We start from the raw sequence: 14788 nt of genomic DNA, 5'->3' as shown, positions 1-14788 counted from the left end.
GAGAATGGAAACACTGCAGGTTAGGGTGCTGAGGGGAGGGCAAGGGACCTAGCAATTGCCTTTGGGTGCACAGCAAGGGTCCAGAGCCCATGTTCATGGGAGCTGGAGGCTACTGGTTCAAACAGCGCCAGCAGCCCCAGATCTCACCCCCCCACCCCCCCCCCCCCCCCCCCCCGCGACTCTCCAAAGTGATGGCGGAATTAAGCCCGAGTTTTATTTAATTCTCTGGCTGAGGATTTAGAGGTAAACATAATTAACCTAATTTCCATATCTGGGACAGCTGGACTTAAAAACCTACCAACCCTGGCATAAATCATCGGGACAGGCGGGGAGAGGATTTTTCTCTCCAGTTCATTCCACTGTTCCCCTCTTTATCCCTTCTAGGAAAGACCAGATTCCTTAACCCTTGTCTGACCAGGGAGAGGCACCACTTCTCCTCCTGCCAAATGGGCACATGCCAACCGTTGCAGGGTCAAAGCCTCCACGGGCCCCCTTGTCCATTACTTTGCTCATGCAAGAACGTTCCCTGCTCTTCAGTGCGCTGTCCAGTTTTCAAATATCCCAAACAATGCTGCTTCCCCCGCTTCTCTTGGGACAGGACAATTCCCTTCCCACTGTCGAATACCCCTCACTGAGAAGGAAGTCAAGTATCAGAGGGGTAGCCGTGTTAGTCTGAATCTGTAAAAAACAACAGAGGGTCCTGTGGCACCTTTAAGACTAACAGAAGTATTGGGAGCATAAGCTTTCGTGGGTAAGAACCTCACTTCTTCAGATCTGAAGAAGTGAGGTTCTTACCCACGAAAGCTTATGCTCCCAATACTTCTGTTAGTCTTAAAAGGTGCCACAGGACCCTCTGTTGCTTTTTACAGATTCAGACTAACACGGCTACCCCCCTGATACTTGACATTTTTTGTTGTTAGCTTTTGTGTCTTTTGCTAGTTGCTCTTCAAATTCTTTTTAGGCCTGCCTAATTACACTTTTACACTTGATTAACCAGAGTTTATGATCCTTTCTATTTTCCTCAATAGGATTTGACTTCCAGTTTTGAAAGGGTATCATTTTGCCTCTAACTGCTTCTTTTACTCTATTTAGCCATTGTGGCATTTTGGGACCGCTTACTATTCTTTTGAATTTGAGGTATACATTTAGTTTGAGCCTCTATTGTGGTGTTTTTTTAAAAAGTTTCCATGCAGCTTGCAGGCATCTCACTCTTGTGACTGTTCCTTTTAACTTCTGTTTAACTAGCTTCCTAATTTTTGTGTAGTTCCTCTTTCTGAAGTTAAATGCTACTGCAGTGGGCTTCTTTGGTATTTCCCCTCCTATAACGATGTTAAATGTAATTAGATAATGGTCTAGTCAGCTATATTCACCTCTTGGACCAGATCCTGTGCTCCCCTTAGGACTAAATCTATAATTACCTCTCTCCTTGTGGATGCCAGGACTAGCTGCTCCAAGAAGCAGTCATTAATGGTGTCTAGAAACTTTATTTCTGAATCCCTTCTGGGGTGACATGAACCCAGTCAATATGGGGATAGTTGAAATCCCCCATTATTATTGAGTTTTGTACTTTTATAGCCTCTCTAATCTCCTTGAGCATTTTACAATTACCATCCTGGTGAAGTTGTCAGTAGTATATTCCTACTGCTATACTCTTATTATTCAAACACGGAATTTCTATCCAAAGAGATTCTATGGTACAGTTTGCTTCATTTAAGATTTTTACTATATTTGACTCTATGGTTTCTTTCACATATAGTGCCACTCCCTCACCAGTATGACCTATTCTGTCATTCCTATGTATTTTGTATCCTGATATTGCAGTGTCTCATTGATTGTCATTATTCCACCAAGTTTCTGTGATGCATATGATATCAATATCCCCATTTAATACCAGGCACTCAAGTTCACCCATTTTAGTATTTAGACTTCTAGCATTTGTATGCAAGCACTTATAAAATCTCTCACTTTTTAGTTGCCTACCTTCATGTGATATAATTGAATGGGACTTTTTTTCATTTGACTGTTTCTCTTGAGTTCCTACCAGTACTTTATCAACTTCTATCCTCTCCTCTTTACTAGGATATAGAAAATTCTTGTTAACTTATCCTACTCTACGGGATGTCTCTGTCCGAACCATATGCCCCTCCACACCTGTCTTCTTTCCCTCAGCCCTTGGTTTAAAAACTCCTCTCTGACCTTTTTAATTTTACATGCCACCAATCTGGTTCTGTTTTGGTTTGGGTGGAGCACATCATTCCTGCATAGGCTCCTCCTTTCCCAAAAGGTTCCCCACTTCCTAATAGGGTAGGTAGGAGGGCATTAGGTTTATCATCTCATCCATGCATTGAGACCCTGCAGTTCTGCCTATATAACTGGCCCTGCACATGGATCTCTCTCCTATCTTTTCCTATGTCACTGGTACCGACATGTACCGTGATCACTGGCTCCTCCCCATCATTGTACATAAGTTTATCTAGCTGTCTCAAGAGATCTGTAACCTTTGAACTTGGCAGGCAATTCACTATGCTGTTCTCCCTGTCATCACAAATCCAGCTATCTATATTTCTAATGATCAAATCCCCCATTACTATTACCTTCCTAATAACTGGGATTCTTTCCCCCAGAGAGGTATCCTCAGTGCGAGAGGATACCACAACATCATCTGGAAGGAGGGTCCCAACTATGGGATTGTTTCTCTCTGCTCCAGTTTGATGTTCTCTTTCCCTGAGACTTTCAGCCTCCTCAACAACACATAGTCTGTCAGACTGGGGTGGTACCACTCTACTGTGTCCCGGAAAGTCTCATCTATGTACCCTTTTCTCTCCCTTAGCTCCTCCAGTTCAGCCACTCAGGTCTCCAGAGATTGAGTAGCCACAAATTCCCACTTAGGAGATGCATCCAAATCATGACTGTCATTCCAGTCCAGATACTGAGAGGTGGTAAGACTGCCTTTCACCCAGCCCATAGTTGGGGGGGGAGGGGTTGGGTGGAAAGGGGTAAGCCTATAAAATGCCCAAACCTAAATCTCTGGATTGGTGCAGTGTGTCAATATCAAATTCAGCCTCTATTACACTTTACTACACAGAACATTGCCTTGCACCTGCTGCAGCAGAGTTCAGTGATTCTGACAATTGCTAGAATCACAAACAGAATCACAGAGTATCGTCACATTGGTTGTTTTATTATTTATCATAGCACCTAGCAGGCCTAGTCATGAACCAGGACCCCACTGTGCTAGGTACTGTACCAATAAAGAAGATGCTATACTCTTTTATACACTGTCCTATAGTAAGAGAAAAAGGGTCATTCAATGACAAGAATAGTAGGTAAATTTTAAACCAATGAAGGACATACTTAATCACAAAGCACGTAGTGATCCTGCTCCATTTCCCTGTAATAGGGAGTTTAACAGTACCAGGACAATCCCATGTCCCAGTTGCAGGAATTTCTTGGTCCTGAAGTCATTTCTGAGACTAAATGCATGATGCACTGTCAGGGTATCTTGAAGTTTTAATACAAAGTCATCACACAGTGCTGATGTAATTGTGATGCATCATGGTCTCTTAAGGGAATGGCTTATTGTGGTGGAATGAACTCAAAGGTGGCAACTCATAACCAGGAGTTGAAAGAATTAGCAGAGAACCGAAAATAAGTACAATATGCAATAATTTTTACTAGGATTTTCAAAGGAGGAAGCTTTAACTCAGTGTTGTCAGTAGCTACCGGTGTGGTGCTCTGCTCTTGTTCGATGATGATAACAGTCGGCTGCGTGCGTGTTCCCTCTGTGTGCTGCACCGGCTCTGTGCAGATAGCTGACACAGCAAACCCCGAGAGACCCCCAATGACCACAGACTCTAGTAAGGTACGAAGGAACCCGAGCCAGGTTTATTGTCAAATGAAGCACAGTAATAGTTTCCCGTAGACTCTACAAGACATAATACGAATTTGTGCCCCTTGGCAATGGACCAGCTCAATCAGTGGTGGGACTTTCCACTGCCCCCTAGGCCAGACAAAGATGTGCACTCCGGGACCTACTTTTATACAGTTACAGGACAGATTACTCATCCCTACTGACATATTGAAGTACAGCCCCTTGACTCATTGGGGGCTGTCTCCTCCTTTGATCATGTTGTTTCAAACAGATCTATCCATCATGCTGTCCTTTTGACCCTGCCTTTAAGATGCACCTGCTTCTAGCAGCCCTCTTCTTGCCAACTTCTGTGAGTGGGGCCTGCCTCTGGCTCACAGTCCAGTTTTTGCTTAGCAATTCCTGGAAGTACTTTGGTTCAGGCTTCAGGCCTCAGACTGGGCCTCTGACACAAGAGTTTATGTTTCAGGGCCTCATCTTACTACACTTAGTATAGTTGAAAATATCATTTTTAGTTGTCAGCATATTTATGGATTTAAAAGCTTCATGATAAAAGCATAGTGTAGTTTATATAAAACACACTCCACTACAGAACAAATTAGAAAGAGAGGAAAAAGGAATATATTAATGGGTCTTAAAGATAATACCCCCAAAGTTCCTAATCCTAAACAACGTTACCCATGCAACCCTCATTTGACATATTTCCCCTATCAATCACCATCTCTCTTCTCAGGAAAGGACGTATCTTGCAGAGAAACAGGTGAGTCTAGGCAAAGCCCTCCAGTTAGGCAGACAATAGGTAATATTGACTGGCAGCATGACAATAATTAAACACAAATACATTGCTGATCGCTTGAAAAAAAAAACCATAATTAAATATTTCTACAGTAGCAATAATCATTATATTAGTTACCCTCTGCAGCACTACAGGATTACCCTGGCTGTTGCAATAAGAGGAAGCAAATCATCATAATGCTACAGTGCAGCAAAGAGTCACTTCATTGACTCCCACAGAGTGATCCTAAAAGTCTCTTAAACACAAACCACTTTGGAGAAAACTAGGGACGGCTCATAACAATAGGATTGAGGATCAACCCCTGTAATACTGCACCTAAGGGACCAGAACCCTCCTCTGTATTTCATCAGCACGTCACTGACACTTTGAATTGCCATTGGGGTCGGTGCACTTAGACTGGGTCCAATCAGAAGAAGATGACGCGTAGTTAAAAGCAGGAGCATTGCCAACCAGGCACCATATGACGCTTGCAGGTAGCCATCTTTGATGTGGGTAATGGGAGTCCAGGCATCCATTAGAATGCAATTAATTTACATTAACCCCCAAATTTGGCACTTACCTCGTACAGCTCTTCTCACTGTAAACCTCAACCCAGCTGCATCTGGAGAGGCACTGATGAACTAATTCCCAGAGCCAAGTGGGGACTTTCGGATTCACCCCTTGCCCTAGATTAGGCCGATCCAGTCCCAGCCCCTGAACGTCTATGACGGATGAGGCAGTGCGGGCGCAGATCCACAGCTGCACTAGTCAGAATCCTAAAGTGGTGTTTAGCCTCCCTTGCCAGTATCAAAGATGGCGGTCAGGTACTCGGTCGGCTCTCTGCGGGAGCGCGTAGTGAAAGGGCAGAGGTTGGTGCCATGTTATATAGAGTCCGACTGGAAACATCTTTGGGGAAGTGAAGACCTTGAGAGAAAAAAGCTTCCGGATTTGTTGTTTTTTTTAAAGCCAACCGGGTAAGGGAAGAAGCTCAGTATTTTAATGTGATTTTATTTTGTGGTTTATTATTATTTGTATATTTTATCAGAAAGCAAAGAGCTTGGGTTGGCCCAACCTGAAGGAGAAGATTCACCCACGCCCTCCTCTAGGTAGCACCGCACTCCTGAAGCAGGGGAGGCATTTTTTTTTACATTTTTTTTAAGCTATGAGGCTCAGTAGTCAAATTCAGAATCAGACTTGAATGCAGCTGATCCTGGAGCTGTACATCCACATTCAAACAGTGGAACGTATATCTAGACACACATACTGTAACCAGTATATAAACACATGTATACAGAGTGAGTACATTGACTTTAGCAACTGAGTGACTCTTGTGATCGGTTTTGCTGCTGCTTTCCCCCCCCCCCCTAAAAATCCTCTTGTTCCTCGAGGGTGTCTCTGATATGTGGGGTTTACCTGTGATCCCCTTGCTGATTAATTTTTGTGGTGCTCTCCTGGGGTTCGTGGCTACCCTGACGCTGATCCCAGCCTTCAAGGATCATTTCATTGCTGCCAAGCTCTTCGGGATAGACTTGAACAAAACTTCTAAACAGCCCATGTGAGTAACAGCTACTGATTCGTTAAGTTTTATTGTGTGGTAATAATCATGGTAGTTACAAATTGCTTGACATTTAAAAATGACTAAAATAAAGAGAAAGCATAATCTACTGATTAAAGCATGAAAAGGGAATTGATTTTGATGTATGATCTTATGCACATCTCTGCCTCTGTCTCTCCTTCCATTTAATTAGGATATTTCTGTACCTCATAGGGCTGTTGTGAGACTTAACTAATTCAGTTTTAAACAATAAAGTACCTTGAAATTATTTGCTGGAAGGTGCCAGAGCAGTCCAAACTACTGTACACATATTATTTATTAAGTGGTATTTGGGTCCCTCTGTTTTCTAGTAACAACATTCAGACCTGTCAGAAGTAGGTCCTGCTTTATAAAGGATACTTCTTTCAAATCCAGCAACTGATCTCATACCACTGTGTGAAATCCTGTGCTTTATATTCAGTAGCCAGTGTGATTGTCTTATGTTCCTGTGTTGATTAATCACTTCTATCTTCCCTTTAATTGTTCTGTAAACATAAACCAATCCAGGCACCACATTGGGCTTGTATACTCATAAACCACTACAGCGGCACAGCTGCTGCTGCACTGCTGTAGTGCTTCAGTGAAGATGCTACCTATGCCAATAGATTCTCTTGCTCTGGACCTCTGACTTTCCTCATATTTTGTGAGAGTTAGGATCTGAAATTCTGGTTCAACCCAATCTCTGTTTATAATCTTATTTATTGTACAGTCACTTACAGGCTGCTTGGCTAAGCAGCAGCATGGGCACTGGCATTTATCAAGAGAATTTATATTCTAATCAATAGGAAAGATTTAGTGAATGCAGAAATACGGTAAAGGGAAATTGCTAGGTCAGTACCTGAATGCTATCTTGTTGGGGATGGGCTTATCTTCATTCTTGGCTACTATACAATGAATGTTAAGAGGCTAAAAATTTGTTGTGAGGTTTAATAGCTTTGTTGCTGTTGGATATCAGGAGTATTGGGCTAAAAACATTGCACTGTTACAGCTAGATATTCCCTGTATTATGACATTCCAGTGGAGAAGCAGTGAGAATGCAGGACTAGCTGCAAAGTTCTCAATACTGTACTTGGGTATAAAGTGATAATCTTTTTAAACCTCCCCACCCCCTTCTGTGTTTCAGTCCTGAATCCCAAGGTGTGATCAGTGGGGCTGTGTTCTTGATCATCCTTTTCTGCTTTATTCCCGTGCCCTTTCTGAGCTGTTTTGTAGAGGAGCAGTGCAAGGCATTTCCACACCATGAGGTAAGTGTCTTCCTCCATGATGCTCTTTAAAGCCTGTATTGCTCTCCACCATGGGATGAGGACCTGCAAGTCTCAGTGAGGATCGCTTGCGTGTAGTTAAGACTTGGCGTGAAATACACTCGTATTTTGTTGGGGGTCTTCAAATGTATCATATCTCAAAGCCAAATGTGATTTCCTTGGCATGTGAAAGGGAGGACTGGTGACTATGTATCTAATAACCATGGTCCTGTCATCTCGCTGTCTTGCAGTTTGTGGAGTTCATTGGCTCCCTTCTTGCCATCTGCTGCATGATCTTCCTGGGCTTTGCAGATGATGTTCTGAACCTGCGCTGGCGACACAAGCTGCTACTTCCTACCATGGCCTCCCTTCCTCTGCTTATGGTCTACTTCACTAACTTTGGGAACACAACTATTGTGGTGCCCAAGCCCTTCCGGGTGTTGTTGGGGATGCACTTGGACCTGGGTGAGTGACGGAGCACAAGATTATCAGCTTAACACTAGCCACAAGGGTAAACAGGCGACCCAAAGCCACAGTTCCTGAGGGTGGCAGGTGGCAATTTGTGCACAGTTGTAGGTTTCCTCCCAATGCAGATCATTATTTGGAACATAGATTGTGGTACCAGAGAACTGGGTTAATAGCCTTATCAAGTTATTAGTTCAGCAATTTATCATTTTCTCAGCTTTGCCCAGAGAAGCACTCAATACTTTTACAGGATCAGGCTCTAAGTTCATAGAGTGCCAAATGCTGTTGGTGCTTAAATGTGGATGGCAAATTGACCAAAGCGCAGAACTAGGAATCTGAAGGCCTGGATTCTGTTCTCAGTGTTGTCACTGACTTGTTTTTGTGACCTCTGCACCATCATCTGTCTTTGCCTCTGTTTCCATATCTGTGTGTGTGTGTGTGTGTGTGTGTGTGTGTGTATGGAATACCAACTTCTTGTGAGCAAGAGATGTTTATTATTAAACTGTTGTGAAATGTGCAGTGATCATTAATTAAGGCAAAGTGGTACATATTACTAAACTGAATCTAGACCCCCTTTAAAACTGGATGTGAAGGCCCTTCTCTTTGTCTGATCTGCAGGTATCCTGTACTATGTGTACATGGGCATGTTAGCAGTGTTTTGCACCAACGCCATCAACATTCTTGCTGGAATTAATGGGCTTGAGGCAGGACAGTCTCTGGTGATAGCTGCTTCCATCATCACATTCAATGTTGTTGAATTAAATGGTAAGGAAAATGTGTGTGTCTTTTTGGGGTTCTGAATCAGTGCAAAGATCCAAGGGAGCTAGGTGCCTGTACTTGGAAATGTTTGATGTCTAGAAAGATGAACAGATCTTCAGATGAGGATAATGCTTATGTACCAAGTGGGGCCATGACACCCATTTGTATCTGGTCCAGTGTATTAGTGTAAGGTTACGGAGATACCTTCTTGACAGACACTGTATACAAACCTAAGATGGACAGATCCACACCCTGACTCCAGGACATACTTCTGGACCACTGTGGCTGATGTTGAGTTGTCAGTAATTTGTTCTCTCTCTTTTCTACAGGAGACTATAGAGATGATCACATTTTTTCTCTCTACTTCATGATTCCCTTTTTCTTTACTACTCTGGGGCTGCTTTACCACAACTGGTAAGAGACTGCATGGAATAAACAAGCGTTCATAGTATCATAAGGCTCCCTCCTCCCCCTTATACTTAGAGAGGAGACAAGTAATGAGACATTCACAAGCTCTCAGAAATAGAACAATGGATGGCTGATCAAAGTATTCTATATATTCTGGCTGGAGCACAAAGATTCTGGCGCATTGATCCATTGGAAGCCTTTGACTGCACCAGAAAACTGCACAATAACAGGGACTTCTGACTCCAGGTTCTGTGGTTTGATCACAAGACAATCTGTCCTCCCATCCCCTACTCACTAATAATCTCTCCAACAAATAGCTCAGGCACTAGATTTAAAATCTTGCAGTAAGATTGTGAATGCCATGCTTTCCCATACGTGATCTTCAACACTAATACCATGCCCCATCCCCATTCTTTCTATCTGGGTTGCAGGTATCCATCCAGCGTGTTTGTAGGTGACACCTTCTGCTATTTTGCTGGTATGACGTTTGCTGTGGTGGGGATCCTTGGGCACTTCAGTAAGACAATGCTGCTTTTCTTCATCCCTCAAGTGCTCAACTTCCTTTACTCATTGCCTCAGCTCTTCCACATCATCCCTTGTCCTCGTCATCGGCTTCCCAGGTAACAAGTGTGTAAGTCATTGTGAGATGCAATGTATTTGGAACAAGGAGCTGCCTTTGGATCTGGCTTTGTTTTGGGTCTGAAATGGGGTGAGGGTGTCTGCAGATTTCCCTAAAGGATAAAATACATGCCTCATCTGCTGTGGCTGGAGGAGGGAATGAGAAGTGAAATGTAGACCGTAGTCATCAGCTAGGGACAAAGGCTTTACCAGAACTGTGTGGGGAATTTCACTTGGCAACAACTGCCATCTTCTTGCCCAAGGACAGGAGAAAACTGTGGACGCCATGATTTTATGGTTTCCAGTGTTTTCCACAACATTTAAACTTAACAAAAAAATCTAAACTTTCCTGTTGCAAACAGCAGGGTGTAAAGAGAGGAGCTGCTGTCCTGTAAATTCAGCCCAGCAGAAAAGTGTCTCCCACCAAACGGCTACCCCTCTGATACTCAATAGTAATGTCCTTCCTACTGGTTCCCAGAAGGTAGAAACTGCAGAGTCCTGATGTGGCCATATTTTATTACTAGCATGGCTTAATGCACACCAAGTTTGTCTGTGATGTAAAATCAACCATGCTGGGGGATCTAGTTACAAAGCACCTGTCCCTAATATGCTTGGGTAATGGTTTGTAGTCTGAGTTATAACCATGTTAACAAATAATGTTATAGCCTTGTAAAGACCAGAAGCTGTAACACTGTTCCTTAACAATGTTATAAAATGGTTGTTCCTAACCGCACAGATTGAACCGTGAGATTGAAGTGTTTATACCATCCCTGAGGTGCTGTTATCAGAAGATCCTGACAGTTCTTGCAGTATAGCAGTGACTGTGTGTGTGTGTGGTTTTTCTACTTTGCAGAATGTTGTGGCAATTTAAATACAACCAACTAACGCCCCCCCAAAATTCTCCTGCCCCTGCCTTATTTGAGTGGCTACATACCTGAGACTCCCAACGTTACTGGGACTATTACGTGCATACAATTACTCCAGCTTTTTCCACCATCCACTTTTTAAACAACCCCATCTCTTTTATAGAGAGATTAAGCTGCCTCTTTGCTGCAATTGGACTAATATTTCAATGTTCTTTTCAGGTTCAATCCTGTTACAGGGAAGCTGGAGATGAGCTACTCTAAATTCAGAACCAAAAGTCTTTCAGCACTGGGAAAGTATATTCTAAAGGTAACCTGAGAAAGACAAGTAAAATTTGCCTTCCAATAGCAACCGTACACTCGGGAATTGGTGGCAGTGCATAACCTCCTCTCCACCCCATGCCTCTGGGCACCTGGGGTCAAGTCCTGAGTAAAAAGAAACAAGTTCAGTATAGTCTCATCCCAATCTCTGGTGGACATTTGTCCACATTACTAAAACCTTGCAAAATGAAGCATGACTAGCAGTGATTGCCAGGGGCCTGATCTGTCTTTCCATTGATTTCACTGAGTTTTGGATCAGAACATAGGAGTGGAACAACAGAAGGCATTGTTGGCAGGGTTTTGTGGAAGAAGCTTTCAGTACATCTGCCTACACCATATTAGGCTCTAAGTAGTAAACAACTAATGCATCTAATTAAATGGTGCTTAACACACTTCTCTTCCCCAGGTATCAGAGACCTTACGTATAGTGGATGTGAGACAGAAATTGGATGAAGATGAAGAATACACAGAGTGCAATAACATGACACTCATTAACTTTGTTATAAAGCTTATTGGACCAGCTCCAGAGCAAACCCTCACTGTCCTGCTGCTGCTCATCCAGGTCAGGCAAACGCTCCCTCAGGGAGGAGGACCATCCGCAGTGGATGTGGATCCACACTAAAATTCTCAGGGGTTGGGAACATTTGATTCTACCCCTGTACTTATCTTTACTTCTTCCTTTCTATCACACCAACTAGCTTGCTATTGCCTGGGTTGATTCTCACCTCCCCGGGGTAGCTATGCTCTGCTATAAAGAAGCATGCTGCTAGGGAGGTGGTGGAATCTCCCTCCTTAGAGGTTTTTAAGGCCCGGCTTGACAAAACCCTGGCTGGGATGATTTAGTTGGGGTTGGCCCTGCTTTGACCAGGGGGTTGGACTAGATGACCTCCTGAGGTCTTTTCCAACCCTAATCTTCTATGATTTTATGCTCCTCAGAGAGAATAATCTTGCCCAGTCTTCTCATTTCCACCCCACCTCCCATGTAAGTAAAGACATGGAAATATTTTAAATTAACTCCTGTGTTACTTACAGAGGTTGGTCATATGCAGAAGTACCAGTAAGCTGTTTGATACAGGGATTTTGTCTTCATACCACTCTGTAAAGCATTTAGCACAGCTGGATTCCAATTCTCTTCCTTGTTTTTCCCTCTGTAGGTAGTGGGCAGCACCACTGCATTTTTGATCCGGTACCAGCTAGTACGTTTGTTCTATGATGTTTGACTGAGCTGCCAGGGGTGAGGGAAATGCCAGCACCTCGTGATCCACCTTTTACTTTCTTTGGTTCCCCTCCAAATGGCTGCAATTATCCTGCTTTCTCTGTGAATCACAAGACCCCTTTTCAGATGTGAGTAAAGACTCTTACAGTGGTCTCTCTCTGCTGAATTTTTTTTTCTATGCTTTGGTTGGGCACAGAGGTAATTTGTCTGATAATGGTGTTAATGTTCCATGAGCATCACAGACCTGTAGACATTAGCATTACTGGGAATAATCTGCACAAGGAAGATACGCAAATATGACTTGAATCTTTTGTCCATGGGGCTGGGAAAGAGGCCAGGGGAGGAAGAGGACCCAGGCACCCCTGCCATCCCTTGCCCCTAATATATTTTTGTTTTCTCATTCAAATGATTTATTATTGGGATATAGCCTGTTTCCCCCAGCATCCTACTTCACATAATTATTGTCTATCCATTGCCATCACTTTGCTCAGGGGGCAAGTACACCACCAGTTCCAGGCAATGACCCCTGTGCTGGGGCTGAGGGGGGAATGGAGTTACTCGCTGGCGTTCAGTGGCCCTGCTGGCTCTCACCCAAGCACAGAGTTTAGGGAGGAGCAGTGGCAATAGGCGGGGCTGTTCATGGGGCAGATAAATGGCGTGGGGTCTCCGCCCCGAGGGAAGGGGGGGCTTTGTGCCGGCCCCTTCAGCAGCGAAGGCCTAAGGCCGTCACTACCCAGCCTAGGGGAAAGAGGCTGGGGAAGCAGCGAGAACGAGGCTCCTCCGTTCCGTTAGTGGTGCCTTCGTCTCTGTGGCCCCTTTGAATTTGGCGCCCTGCCTTCCGATTGGCTTATTTTAGCAGCCAATACACGCATAAAACTTCGCTGGGTCGTGAGGCTAACCAATCCCGGAGAGATATTCGTCTGGGCGGCCAACCAATGGCAGAGCGCAGCGTCACTGTCCAGGGGGCTGGGTCTAGGTCTCAGCCGGAGACTATAAAAAAACCCAAAACGTGCGGGGTGTAGGGTCGGTTCAAGCCAAGCGGGCTTCACTTCGCCCTCGGACAGCGGTGTCGGCGCTGCCGCGAGAGCCTCCCCCAGTGCCGTTGGAGCGGGTCACCGAGCCGTGTGCGTCGCTCCCCTTCCCGCCATGTCCGGCCGCGGTAAGAGCGGCGGCAAGGCCCGCGCCAAGGCTAAATCTCGCTCGTCCCGCGCTGGGCTGCAGTTCCCGGTGGGGCGCGTGCACCGGCTGCTGCGGCGCGGTCACTACGCGGAGCGCGTTGGCGCGGGCGCCCCGGTGTACCTGGCCGCCGTGCTCGAGTACCTGACGGCGGAGATCCTGGAGCTGGCGGGGAACGCGGCGCGGGATAACAAGAAGACGCGCATTATCCCGCGGCACCTGCAGCTCGCCGTGCGCAACGACGAAGAGCTCAACAAGCTGCTGGGCGGCGTCACCATCGCGCAGGGCGGTGTCCTGCCCAACATCCAGGCCGTGCTGCTGCCCAAGAAGGCGGGCGGCGGCGGAGCCGGGCCGGCCAGGAGCGGCAAGAAGGGCAGCAGCCAGCAATCGCAGGAATACTAGGGCCGGCCCCGCGCCGCCGGCGGAGACTCACCCCCCCCCCCGGCCCTTTCCAGGGCCGCCCGAAGGAGCTGCGGGTCCGTGGCCCGCTTGAGACAAAAGCGGGCTCCTGGGCGGGGAGAGCGCGAGGCCCCCGGCGCCTTAAGCTGGGTTGAGGGAGTCGGGCTTTCCCGCTCCCACAGTCACTGCCTGGTGGGGGGCGGAAGATTTCCTTGGGCTCGAGTGGGGAAGCTGCCTGGGGTCCTCCCGCCCGGCTGCCCGTTGTACGAATCGGGGGGAGCCCAGCCTCACGCTGCGCACGTGCCTTGATAGTAAACTCAGCTGCTACCTCGAACCCTAGTGTTGTGCCCTTCGGGTGAAGCTGCTGTGTGCAAAGCCCTAGTGGCAGAGGAAGCTGCTGCGGGGTCCTTTTTGCTCTGCAATTTCCTGGCCCTCCCGATACCCACTTGACTCCTGCTTACCTGAGATGCTTCAACATCAGCAGTGCAAACTGACCCGTAACAAAGATTCGTACGGGGGACCAGCGGTGTCCACCTTTTTATAGCTTCAAAAGTCGCCCCCTGAGCTTCGCTGCGGAAGCTTAAAAAAACTGCCCCTGGATCCTTTTAAGTAACTGTTCATGTGGTACCGACAGAGGACTGAAAAGAAACACATCAGAATGCAATTGTGGAGCTGCCTCACTGTATACTTGCCCGATTTTTTTTTTAAAGGAGCCCATGCTTGCTGTTTGTTTACCTGTTTCAAAGTGCCACTGTTTTGAAAGATGTAGATCTACATATCTTGTTTGTAAACTAATAAGCCCTCACCCTCTTGAGTAGAAGGCGGCTTTCACTTCTCAGCAGTGGTGTGACTCTTTACTGATGTGCTGTAAAATTCTTTGTCTAAAAATGTTAACTATTTATTAGTTTGATTCTGCAGTGAAGCCATACTTTGTTTGACCTGTTTCAACAGACAGTATCTGCAGCCAGAAGCTCAGTACCGCCACTGCAGGATCAAACCAGAGAAAATTCTAGGGTTAGTATAAACTTTTAGTTAACAAAACAGCAACCATTTCTCTTTCAGCTATGTTCTTTCACTTGGACACT

General features: G+C 45.6%; 2 protein-coding genes across 2 annotated transcripts; both read left to right on the top strand.

Annotated features, from left to right (window-relative positions):
• Positions 1–5525: 5525 nt before the first annotated feature.
• Positions 5526–12268, top strand: DPAGT1 (dolichyl-phosphate N-acetylglucosaminephosphotransferase 1). The gene is made up of 9 exons (XM_024207290.2): positions 5526–6198; positions 7361–7481; positions 7730–7943; positions 8562–8708; positions 9032–9116; positions 9542–9730; positions 10814–10901; positions 11319–11474; positions 12067–12268. The coding sequence occupies exons 1-9, from the start codon at positions 6044–6046 to the stop codon at positions 12130–12132; spliced, it is 1221 nt and encodes a 406-aa protein (XP_024063058.1). The 5' UTR covers positions 5526–6043; the 3' UTR covers positions 12133–12268.
• An 871-nt stretch (positions 12269–13139) lies between these two features.
• On the top strand, positions 13140–13873 carry LOC112111757 (histone H2A). The gene has a single exon (XM_024207306.3). The coding sequence runs from the start codon at positions 13275–13277 to the stop codon at positions 13704–13706; it is 432 nt and encodes a 143-aa protein (XP_024063074.1). The 5' UTR covers positions 13140–13274; the 3' UTR covers positions 13707–13873.
• The last annotated feature ends 915 nt before the right edge of the window (positions 13874–14788 follow it).

The sequence above is a fragment of the Terrapene carolina genome, unplaced genomic scaffold (assembly GCF_002925995.2).
Source record: "Terrapene carolina triunguis isolate 2854851 unplaced genomic scaffold, T_m_triunguis-2.0 Scaffold374, whole genome shotgun sequence".
Taxonomy (NCBI): Eukaryota; Metazoa; Chordata; order Testudines; family Emydidae; genus Terrapene; species Terrapene triunguis.
The sequence above is the reverse complement of the archived record's forward strand: the minus strand, read 5'-3'. Positions and strand labels throughout refer to the sequence as shown.